Source organism: Bufo bufo, chromosome 10 (assembly GCF_905171765.1).
Source record: "Bufo bufo chromosome 10, aBufBuf1.1, whole genome shotgun sequence".
Classification (NCBI taxonomy): Eukaryota; Metazoa; Chordata; class Amphibia; order Anura; family Bufonidae; genus Bufo; species Bufo bufo.
Genome location: NC_053398.1, coordinates 11,427,390 through 11,440,142, shown reverse-complemented (window position 1 = coordinate 11,440,142; position 12,753 = coordinate 11,427,390). Strand labels below are relative to the sequence as shown.

The 12,753-nt window shown below is 44.5% G+C and overlaps 1 protein-coding gene across 1 annotated transcript; it reads left to right on the top strand.

Annotated features, from left to right (window-relative positions):
• Positions 1–3,002: 3,002 nt before the first annotated feature.
• C10H11orf96 (chromosome 10 C11orf96 homolog) lies at positions 3,003–12,366 on the top strand. The gene is made up of 3 exons (XM_040410415.1): positions 3,003–3,012; positions 7,841–7,848; positions 11,308–12,366. Exon 3 carries the CDS (start codon positions 11,442–11,444, stop codon positions 11,820–11,822), a length of 381 nt encoding a protein of 126 aa, XP_040266349.1. The 5' UTR covers positions 3,003–3,012; positions 7,841–7,848; positions 11,308–11,441; the 3' UTR covers positions 11,823–12,366.
• Positions 12,367–12,753: the final 387 nt, after the last annotated feature.

Here is a 12,753-nt window from a genome sequence, read left to right as displayed (position 1 = left end):
TATAATACTGCTCCTATGTACAAGAATATAACTACTATAATACTGCTCCTATGTACAAGAATATAACTACTATAATACTGCTCCTATGTACAGGAATATAACTACTATAATACTGCCTCCTCTGTACAAGAATATACCTACTATAATACTGCTCCTATGTACAAGAATATAACTACTATAATACTGCTCCTATATACAAGTATATAACTACTATAATACTGCCTCCTATGTACAAGAATATAACTACTATAATACTGCTCCTATGTACAAGAATACAACTACTATAATACTGCTCCTATGTACAAGAATATAACTACTATAATACTGCTCCTATGTACAAGAATATAACTACTATAATACTGCTCCTATGTACAGGAATATAACTACTATAATACTGCCTCCTGTGTACAGGAATATAACTACTATAATACTGCTCCTATGTACAAGAATATAACTACTATAATACTGCTCCTATGTACAAGTATATAACTACTATAATACTGCTCCTATGTACAGGAATATAACTACTATAAAACTGCTCCTATGTACAGGAATATAACTACTATAATACTGCCTCCTATGTACAGGAATATAACTACTATAATACTGCCTCCTGTGTACAGGAATATAACTACTATAATACTGCTCCTATGTACAAGAATATAACTACTATAATACTGCTCCTATGTACAAGAATATAACTACTATAATACTGCTCCTATGTACAAGGATATAACTACTATAATACTGCTCCTATGTACAAGAATATAACTACTATAATACTACACCTATGTACAAGAATATAACTACTATAATACTGCCTCCTGTGTACAGGAATATAACTACTATAATACTGCTCCTATGTACAAGAATATAACTACTATAATACTGCTCCTATGTACAGGAATATAACTACTATAATACTGCCTCCTATGTACAAGAATATAACTACTATAATACTGCTCCTATGTACAGGAATATAACTACTATAATACTGCTCCTATGTACAAGAATATAACTACTATAATACTACCTCCTATGTACAAGAATATAACTACTATAATACTGCCTCCTATGTACAAGAATATAACTACTATAATACTGCTCCTATGTACAAGAATATAACTACTATAATACTGCTCCTATGTACAAGAATATAACTACTATATTGATATTTTTTCCTCGCTTGCTCTGGTTTGGTCTGTGATCCTGCAGTTATATTTAGAAGTCTTGGGACAGAATGAACTAGAATGAACATAACAGATCACAGGATACTCACGGTCTATATTACTTATTTTGGTTACCAGGCAACCAGGAGTATAATTATGACATCAGAGATATTAATAATGACTGACAGAGAAAGCCCAGAGAGCCGTCATCAGTAATTCCCCTGTAAATCCTACACTGAGCCCAGTCATCTGCCTGGAGCTGTCCACTTTAACGATGGGATTTCCCCTTCAATTTGCTGTATGAAAGGGGATGTCCATTTTCAGTCAATCCCTTTTCCACTCACTCCCACCCATCTACATACTTAGGGCTCATGCACACGACCGTATGTATTTTGTGGTTTACAAAAAATGGATCCGCAAAAAACATGGATTACGTCCATGTGCATTCCGTATTTTGGCTGGCTCCTCATATAACAGAGCTATCTTTGTCTGTGATGCGGCCACTAATACGACATGTTCTATATTTTTGCAGAACAGACATACGGAAACGGAATGCACACGGAGTAACTTCAGTTTTTTTTGTGGACCCATTGAAATGAATGGTTTTGCATACAGCCCGCAAAAAAAAACAGAACGGACACGGAAAGAAAATACATTTGTGTGCATGAGCCCTCATAGCAAGGAATCCACCAATCAGGAACAACCCCGATATTGGTTTATAGCCACCCCTGAGGTATAGTTCATATGTAGGTTGTCCTCTCAGAGCCCCCTACAGGGAAATCAGAGCATAGCAGCTTGTCCATGAACACACAATAGACCTCTGAGACGAGCTGTATTGTTTGACTTCAGTCCAGCAGCTTACGGCAGCACAGAGAAGGCAATAGTTATGGAGAATTTTTTGGGTGAGGTCACCCTCAAAGGGTATATCTACCTTTTCTACCATTGTTTTATTGATCCAAAATAAAATGAAGCAACTTTACAAATACAGTAGTCTTTATTAATAATTTATTTCCATTTTGTGTTTACAGCTCCTATGCCGACATATGTGTTTCCATGGTTACAGACTACAAATGAAAGCCCTGCGTAGTCTGATCCTGTACTCATACTCTCCATTGACTCAGGTTAAGGTCTCATACAAACTTTTTTTTCCCGTTTCCGTTACTTTTTTTTTTTTTTTTGCAGCCCTAAGGCTACATTCACACGTCAGTATTTTTCTATATCCCGATTTTCGGTCCGTTTTTTGCGGATCCGTTGTTCCTGAAAATGTTTCCGTATGTCATCCTTTTTTTGCGCAAAAAACGGAAACATGTATAAATTTCAATAAGCAAATAAAGTTGTTTGGATTCCTTTGAAAAAAAAAAAATAATAATAATTAAATGTAATTTCCAGGAACGGAATCCGCATAAAACGGATGACATACGTAATGACATCCGAATGTCTTCAGTTTTTTGCGGATCCATTGACTTTGTATTGTACCAGGATCCGAATTTTGCAGAAAAGAATAGGACATGTTTTATATTTAAACGGACATGCGGAACGGAACAACGGAAACGGACAGCACACATTGTGCTGTCCGATTTTTTCCAGGACCCATTGAAAATGAATGGGTCCAGATCTGGTCCAGATCTGTTCCACAAAAAACGGAACAGATCAGGAAAGAAAAAACGGACGTGGGAATGGACCCTTATGCGGATTTATTCACTTCAATGGGTCCGCATAAAAAAAATGGCAATAACTCTGTGTCCGTATGTCTGCATGGCCGTTCTGCAAAATATAGAATGTGTCCTATTCTTGTCCGCATTAAGGACAAGGATAGGACAGTTTTATTAAGGCTGGACATTCCGTTCCGCAAAGTGCGGAACGCAGACCGACAGTATCCACGTTTTGCTGATCTGTAATTTGCAGACTGCCAAACAGGCAACGGTCGTGTGCATGAGCCCTAACTTACATTCAGTGGGTTAGCAAAAAGGCAGGGGAGAGATGGAAAGAAGGAAGAGTGATATACCAGACTACAAAGTGTAAGTTTGTAGTCTGTAACCATGGAGACACATAGGTCTGCATAAGGACTGCATTCACAAAATGGTAAGAGATTGGCTTCAGTTATCTTTTTACATGTACTGTAGCAACTGAAAAGAAAAATAGTTGCAAAGGTAGACTTGCCCTTTAAGACCCATACCCCCTAGATTGATGCCAGCCATGACGGTACGTCAGATTTGGCACAAATATAACAAGCTACTGTTGGACGCTGTGACGACAGCCCCTGAATGCAGACATTCACACGGCAGGTGAAAAAAATCAAGGTTCTCGAACAGATAAGACTGGGGAAAGAAAACTAATTAAGATTTCAGCTGTTTAGAACAAATCAAGTACCTTCTGACATTAAGTATATACGGCATACGCCATTTATTGGCTGCGGTTCCTGCATAAACTGCCCGGTAATACCCTGGGGGGGGGTCTGGTTTCAGTAGACACCTGCCTAGTGTTGATGGGTTTTATCCCCCAGGCCCTGAGATCTGCTTACGTGAGTGTCGAGCTGGGACAGAACCCGCATTGTTGTCAGGAGGAAGAGCCCACGGTCCGTGCACAATGCCCATCTTGTCTCACCGTGGCTTGGCAGACCCTGGATGGGGTTTGCAACATATAAATGTTAGTTATATTTTTTTTCCTGTAGTTTTTTTCTTAAGTGGTTTACTTTGCTAATGAAAGGAATCTAAACAGAAGTGAATATTCATACCAATACTATACATATAATACCACATACATACATTACTTATTATCCTGTACTGATCCTGTATTATACTCCAGAGCTGTACTCACTATTCTGCTGGTGCAGTCACTGTGTACATACATTACATTACTTATCCTGTACTGATCCTGAGTTACATCCTGTATTATACTCCAGAGCTGCACTCACTATTCTGCTGGTGGAGTCACTGTGTACATTACATTACTTATCCTGTACTGATCCTGAGTTACATCCTGTATTATACTCCAGAGCTGCACTCACTATTCTGCTGGTGCAGTCACTGTGTACATACATTACATTACTTATCCTGTACTGATCCTGAGTTACATCCTGTATTATACTCCAGAGCTGCACTCACTATTCTGCTGGTGCAGTCACTGTGCACATACATTACTTATCCTGTACTGATCCTGAGTTACATCCTGTATTATACTCCAGAGCTGCACTCACTATTCTGCTGGTGGAGTCACTGTGTACATTACATTACTTATCCTGTACTGATCCTGAGTTACATCCTGTATTATACTCCAGAGCTGCACTTACTATTCTGCTGGTGGAGTCACTGTGTACATACATTACTTATCCTGTACTGATCCTGGGTAACATCCTGTATTATACTACAGAGCTGCACTCACTATTCTGCTGGTGCAGTCACTGTGTACATACATTGCATTACTTATTCTGTACTGATCCTGAGTTACATCCTGTATTATACTCCAGAGCTGCACTCACTATTCTGCTGGTGCAGTCACTGTGTACATACATTACATTACTTATCCTGTACTGATCCTGAGTTACATCCTGTATTATAGTCCAGAGCTGCACTCACTATTCTGCTGGTGGAGTCACTGTGTACATACATTACTTATCCTGTACTGATCCTGCATTACATCCTGTATTATACTCCAGAGCTGCACTCACTATTCTGCTGGTGCAGTCACTGTGTACATACATTACTTATCCTGTACTGATCCTGAGTTATATCCTGTATTATACTCCAGAGCTGCACTCACTATTCTGCTGGTGTAGTCACTGTGTACATACATTACTTATCCTGTACTGATCCTGAGTTACATCCTGTATTATACTCCAGAGCTGCACTCACTATTCTGCTGGTGCAGTCACTGTGTACATACATTACTTATCCTGTACTGATCCTGAGTTACATCCTGTATTATACTCCAGAGCTGCACTCACTATTCTGCTGGTGCAGTCACTGTGTACATACATTACTTATCCTGTACTGATCCTGAGTTACATCCTGTATTATACTCCAGAGCTGCACTCACTATTCTGCTGGTGCAGTCACTGTGTACATACATTACTTATCCTGTACTGATCCTGAGTTACATCCTGTATTATACTCCAGAGCTGCACTCGCTATAGTTATTATTGGATAAAGTCAGCACGCAGACAAGTCCCTGAGCAGCATAGTTGAGCTCCCATACCGCAGGGTGAGTGTAATAATGTCTGGTGTAAAGGCGATGCATCCCAGAATGTATCCCGCTGTTTTCTGCATAATCAAATGTCTGATGTCACCCAAGAGGGTTCTGTAAGGTGTCCAGGAAAGTGTTCTCATTGTACATGAGCTTCTTGTCTCCCCGCGACTTACCATCTTGCTGCACATAACCTCAGTTCAGTGTTTTCATGCAGGACTGTGGATTCAGTGAAATCTTCTGTAATTAGTGTAATTAGTGTAATTATATCCTGTAGTGCTGACCTCTACCTGACTTCATTAGCTAAGAACATCTGCCTGAAAGTCATACTGAGGCCTCATGCACAGGACCGTATGTATTTTGTGGTTCACAAAAAACAGATCCGCAAAAAATACGGATGACTGAATGCACACGGAGTAACTTCCGTTTCTTTTGCGGACCCATTGAGATGAATGGTTCCGTATACGGTCCGCAAAAAAACCTAAACGGACACGGAAAGAATATACCTTCATGTGCATGAGCCCTAACCCAGCTTAAAAAAGTCTAAGGGTCCATTCACACATCTGTGGTATATTGCGGATCCGCAATACACCGGGCCGCACATGGCCGGCACTAAATAGAGAAGTCCTATTCTTGTCCGAATAGGACATGCTCTATTTTCTTGCAGAGCAGAAGATCGGGGCCGCGCTCCGGAAATGCGGATGCGGAGAGCACATAGTGTGCTCTCCGCATCCATTCTGTCCCCATAGAGAATGAATAGGGCCACACCCGTTCCGCACAATTGCGGAACGGATGCGGACCACACTTGCGGACGTGTGAATGGAGCCTAAGAGTTGTATATAGAATAATCCTCCTACTGCAAATTATGTTCTGCAGCAGCTGAGGTGTGTATTATGATGTTCTGCAGCAGCTGAGGTGTGTATTATGATGTTCTGCAGCAGCTGAGGTGTGTATTATGATGTTCTGCAGCAGCTGAGGTGTGTATTATGATGTTCTGCAGCAGCTGAGGTATGTATTATGATGTTCTGCAGCATCTAAGGTGTGTATTGGGAGGTTCTGCAGCAGCTGATGTGTGTATTATGAGGGTCTCCAGCAGCAGAGCTGTGTATTATGATGTTCTGCAGCAGCTGAGGTATGTATTATGATGTTCTGCAGCAGCTGAGGTGTGTATTATGATGTTCTGCAGCAGCTGAGGTGTGTATTATGAGGTTCTCCAGCAGCTGAGGTGTGTATTATGAGGTTCTGCAGCAGCTGAGGTGTGTATTATGAGGTTCTGCAGCAGCTGAGGTGTGTATTATGATGTTCTGCAGCAGCTGAGGTGTGTATTATGAGGTTCTGCAGCAGCTGAGGTGTGTATTATGAGGGTCTCCAGCAGCTGAGGTATGTATTATGATGTTCTGCAGCAGCTGAGGTGTGTATTATGAGGTTCTGCAGCAGCTAAGGTGTGTATTATGAGGTTCTGCAGCAGCTGAGGTGTGTATTATGATGTTCTGCAGCAGCTGAGGTGTGTATTGGAGGGTCTCCAGCAGCTGAGGTGTGTATTGGAGGTTCTGCAGCAGCTGAGGTGTGTATTATGAGGATCTCCAGCAGCTGAGGTGTGTATTATGAGGGTCTCCAGCAGCTGAGGTGTGTATTGGAGGTTCTGCAGCAGCTGAGGTGTGTATTATAAGGTTCTCCAGCAGCTGAGGTGTGTATTGGAGGTTCTGCAGCAGCTGAGGCGTGTATTATAAGGTTCTCCTGCAGCTGAGGTGTGTATTGGGAGGTTCTGCAGCAGCTGAGGCGTGTATTCTGAGGCTCAGAAGCCTGTGGCTATATTTCATAGGAGTCTCTTGACATAATCTGCCGCTCATGAAATAAATCCGAGCTGTACAGAAAGGTTACGAGGAGTCACAGCAGCTGCAAAGACACTTGGTCACATTCCTCGCAGCAGAGATCAGTTGCTGACAGCTGCGCAGGGATCTGGGGCTCGGATGGGTGAGGGCGGCAGAGGGCACTTCTCACCTCTCATACATGCCCCACGAGTGAGTCACTCCCTAAATGTACGGGCATGCACGGGATGTGAGTAGAGGATGTGTGCAGCGAGGTGGTGAGGACTATGTCAGTACATTGTAACCGTTACCGAGGCGGCCAAACAATGACTCCCATCAGAGTCGTAGCTACTACTCCTCTCATGTGGGACTCGGTGGCAGTCCAGCTCTGCATCACTAATCTAAATCTGTCCATAAGGCCTCAATCACATGACCATATTTTGAGTCTGCGTCCAATCTTCCTTCTTTGCGTATCGCACACAGACCCATTCATTTCTATGGGTCCGCAAAAAATACGGACAGCACAAGGGGCCCATAGAAGTGAATGGGTGTCTGCAAACTAATCTACTTCAGTTGTTCTTGTAACTCCCATAGAAGTGAAAGGAGGATCCTGGGAGTTGGAGTGCCGCAGATTGCAGATCCCTGCACTAGGTGAAGCTATTGGATAAAAACTGCGTGCAGTGTGCATGGTGCTTGATAGACTTGCAGGAGGCTGGAAGCACACATGCAGTTTTGCAATCCCAGCCTCAGATAACAGTCTCAGCTCTGCTACATCTGACCTCCTTACCACCACCTGCGTGATAGTATCATCCAGGAAGAGAATAAGTACGCTCTGACTGTGCGCAGCGTGACCTTGCGCGGGGGAATGTTAGAGTTTTGCGGCAAGTGCCTATGTTATAGCTGCAGAATAGCGTCCGTTTGATCCGTTCCCTGAGCGATTGATTATGTTCCTTTCCTCTTGGCTCGCGGTGTTTGTCTCAGGAAAATAAAGATCCTTTGTAATGTTAAGTGCCGCGAAGAGCCAAAGACGTCACTGATCTGACGCCAGAGAAGCTCACCGTGCGCGCACTACAATAGCATCGGCCCCAAAAGCAAGGGCCCGGGTGGAGCCAACGCTGCTGCAGGGATAATGCTCCTCATTGTCCTCCTTTAATTGCAGTGCACCGATCACTAACCTGCAGCTCTCTGGCTTTTTTACAAAACTACAACTCTCAGCATGCCCTGGTGCAAAGCCCTGGAGCTAGTTTGCTCATCCCAAATGTGCCGATGTTGTGCAGGGTCCTCCTATCCGCAGCCACAATTATGGGGGTTGCCCCTTAGCCAAGGAGAGAGAGATTTGTTCTTCTGCTGTGTTCAGAGCTCCCAGGACACTGTAACAACCCTGCAGCTGTGTATACTATTTAGCTGCTGTATATACTTTGTTGCAATTGCTTGATGTCAGGAATGGAAATACTATTTGATTCTATCCAAAATCTGAAATCTCCCCACTTTCTCACAGCTGAGGGTTTGCTACAGGGGCACAATAACTTAAAGCAAATCCCTGCACCAAAACAAAGTGGACTGTGCTGGGTGGCACAGTCCTCCCTGTAAGGCCTCATGCACATGAATGTATTTTTGGTCCACATCCGATGCGCATTTTTTCCGTAAGCCCATTCCGTGGCACCCGCTAAAAGATAGAACGTGTCTTATTCTTGTCCGTATCGCGGACCGTAAAACATGAGGCCGGAGTTGGTGTTTTCTGTCAAACTGTTAAAATCCCACTTACAGTAGCTGTTTTTCCAGTTTTGTCTGTTGCTGGGAAAGTTGGGTCACAACAACCAATATGGTCTTCATCATGGCTCTTATGGGGTGCAGCATATTGCAGCTTGGTCTCCTTCACTCGAATAGGAAGAAGCTGCAATATCCTGCATAACTGCAACACAGCAGGCGGCGTGCAGGTAGATGGGCCCATGTAAACAATCAGGGGCAGATTTACGCAGACCACGCAATTGTGGTGGGCCCCAGAGACATGGGTGCTCCCCGGGGCCCCCTGGTTTCTCCGGCAGCCGTACCACTTTCAGCTGCCTCCGTGTACTGAGTATAATGGTGAAGCAGGGAGCCGTTGGCAACGAGGTGATGTCATCATGCCTGCTGCACCTATCCGCCAATATTGTGTTGGGGGCATATAAAGAGGCACCATATTGTGTAGGAGGCATATAAAGAGGCACCATATCATGTTGGGGGCATAAAAAGAGGCACCATATCATGTTGGGGGTATATAAAGAGGCACCATATCGTGTTGGGGGTATATAAAGAGGCACCATATTGTGTAGGAGGCATATAAAGAGGCACTATATTGTGTTAGGGGCATATACGGAGGCACCATATTGTGTTGGGGGCATATACGGAGGCACCATATCATGTTGGGGGCATATAAAGAGGCACCATATCGTGTTGGGGGTATATAAGAAGGCACCATATTGTGTAGGAGGCATATAAAGAGGCACCATATCGTGTTGGGGGCATATAAGGAGGCACCATATCATGTTGGGGGCATATAAGGAGGCACCATATTGTGTTGGGGGCATATAAGGAGGCACCATATTGTGTTGGGGGCATATAAGGAGGCACCATATCGTGTTGGGGGCATATAAGGAGGCACCATATTGTGTTGGGGGCATATAAAGAAGCACCATATCGTGTTGGGGGCATATAAGGAGGCACCATATCGTGTTGGGGGCATATAAGGAGGCACCATATTGTGTTGGGGGCATATAAGGAGGCACCATATCGTGTTGGGGGCATATAAGGAGGCACCATATTGTGTTAGGGGCATATAAAGAGGCACCAGATCATGTTGGGGGCATATAAAGAGGCACCATATCGTGTTGGGGGCATATAAGGAGGCACCATATTGTGTTGGGGGCATATAAGGAGGCACCATATTGTGTTGGGGGCATATAAAGAGGCACCATATCGTGTTGGGGGCATGTAAAGAGGCACCATATTGTGTTGGGGGCATATAAGGAGGCACCATATCGTGTTGGGGGCATATAAGGAGGCACAATATTGTGTTGGGGGCATATAAAGAGGCACCATATCGTGTTGGGGGCATATAAAGAGGCACCATATCGTGTTAGGGGCATATAAAGAGGCACCATATCGTGTTAGGGGCATATAAGGAGGCACCATATTGTGTTGGGGGCATATAAAGAGGCACCATATCGTGTTGGGGGCATATAAGGAGGCACCATATCGTGTTGGGGGCATATAAGGAGGCACCATATTGTGTAGGAGGCATATAAGGAGGCACCATATTGTGTTGGGGGCATATAAAGAGGCACCATATCGTGTTGGGGGCCATATAAGGAGGCACCATATTGTGTTGGGGGCATATAAGGAGGCACCATATCATGTTGGGGGCATATAAAGAGGCACAATATTGTGTTGGGGGCATATAAAGAGGCACAATATTGTGTTGGGGGCATATAAAGAGGCACCATATTGTGTTGGGGGCATATACGGAGGCACCATATTGTGTTGGGGGCATATACGGAGGCACCATATTGTGTTGGGGGCATGTAAGGAGGCACCATATCGTGTTGGGGGCATATACGGAGGCACCATATTGTGTTGGGGGCACATAAGGGCCCTCCATATTAGAGGTGTCACAGAGGCCTCCCCAGAAATGCCATATCTGCCCCTGTAAAGAATGAAGGGGCTGCAGTTCCCACAATCAGCGGGGGCGCCAGCAGTCGGACCCCCACATATTGGATACGGATATTCAGAGGATTTTTAATACAACTGGCACACAATGAACCCGTGCCCCTCTTTCACTGTCAGACATTTGGAAGGTCTGTATTGATCAGTCCAAGAACCTGGGAAAAATAGGAAAAGGGTGGGATCGAGGGCCTGGGTCCTAAGTGGCGGCCTGAGTTTAGGGGGCGCCTGCGGCGTCGGGGCCCTGACAGGGAGGGGTGGACACCGGGTCTCTCTTGGGGCTGGGAATTCATTTAGTTTTGTAAAAAAAAGTTGCATCTGGAAACGTCACTGTCTGCAGGCGGCTTCAGAAGGAGAGCGCTGTCATCAGGGCTGTGAGTGGGAGGGAAGCCTTATAAAGCTGAGGGGAGAGGCAGGGGCAGTCTGACACACAGCAGCAGGGCTGGCAGCATAGCCTGTGGACATTGCCTGAGGAGCAGCTCCCTGCACTGGCCATTGTGTCCTAGCTGTGGCACTGCCAGCCTAGTGCCCACTGCAGCCAGCTGCTGGACCAGACCTGCATCACACTTCTTCTTCTTCCACCATGTCTTCAGCAGTCATGTCAGCCAAGCAGACAGAGTCACTGGGAACCTGCTCCACTTACCAGGCTGTCATGCCACATTACACTGGTGCCATAGAGGAATACCCACAGCCCATTCAGCCCAGACCCCAGAGAGGCAAGGGGAAGCTGAAGAGACCCAGGCAGAGCAGGTTCAAGACTCAGCCTGTCACCTTTGATGAGATCCAGGAGGTGGAAGAAGAAGGGTTGTCTCCTACTGAAGAGGAGAAAGCCAGGAAATCCTTCCTACAGTCCCTGGAGAGTCTCAAGAGAAGCTCCCACAACCTGCACCACCAGATGGAGAAGTTCAGCAGCTCCAAGCTGAGGCACAGCCTGGACTCCAGTGACTCTGACTCCACACAGTGACTAGACCAGGTCCTCAGTGTCCCCCCTCTACCCAAAGGACAAGCAAATGGTTAATAATGTATTGCCCTTGCAGGGCTGCCCCCCCAGCTTTCTGAAGAAAACTCTGCATCTCGGTGCTCTTCTGCTGGGGACCACTAGAGGGCGCTTCAGGTAGGAGTCACCTGGCTCCATAGACTGACACTGGCATGTACTGATATCCTGTATATTAGAATGGCAAGTGAACTAGGACTGCACAGCTCTTTGGCACTCGAGGAGTTAACCAGAGGTTTTGGTGGGCTGTTGTATCCCATGTCAGATGAGTATGGAAGGGTTAACTGTCCAGTTTGGATCAGCTGCTGAGAGGGGAAAAACAAAATTTGGCAATGGACCTGGTCTGTGATCCTACCGCCTGGGCAGATTTGCACTCCAGCTCTTTCCAAGAAGGGGTTAAATGTATATTTGATGGGAGGAGCTCTGGATACTATTTATTTTTGCACTTTTCACTTGTTACATTTCTATTTGTATAAAGTTCTATATTTACATCTATTTTAATAAACACAATTGCAGAGTCTTTTCCTGGTTGATGTTTTATTTTTATTTTTTTGGGGGGGGGCACTAGTTTTTGGGATTGTCTCATGTTAGGATTTCTTGTTTTATTTCTTTGCTTAATATATATTAGAAAACTGCATAATGGACAGTTTTCTAGTAGTTACCTACATTGGGCTCATGCACACAAATGTATTTTATTTCCATGTCCGTTCCTTTTTTTTATTTTATTTTTTGCACCGTATGCGGAACAATTCATTTCAATGGGTCCGCAAAGAAAAAAAATGGAAGTTACTCTGTGTGCATTCCATTTCCGCATGTCCATTCCGCAAAAAAACACAGAACATGTCCTATTATTGTCCGTATTACGGACAAGGATAAGACTGTTCTATTAGGGGGCAGCTGT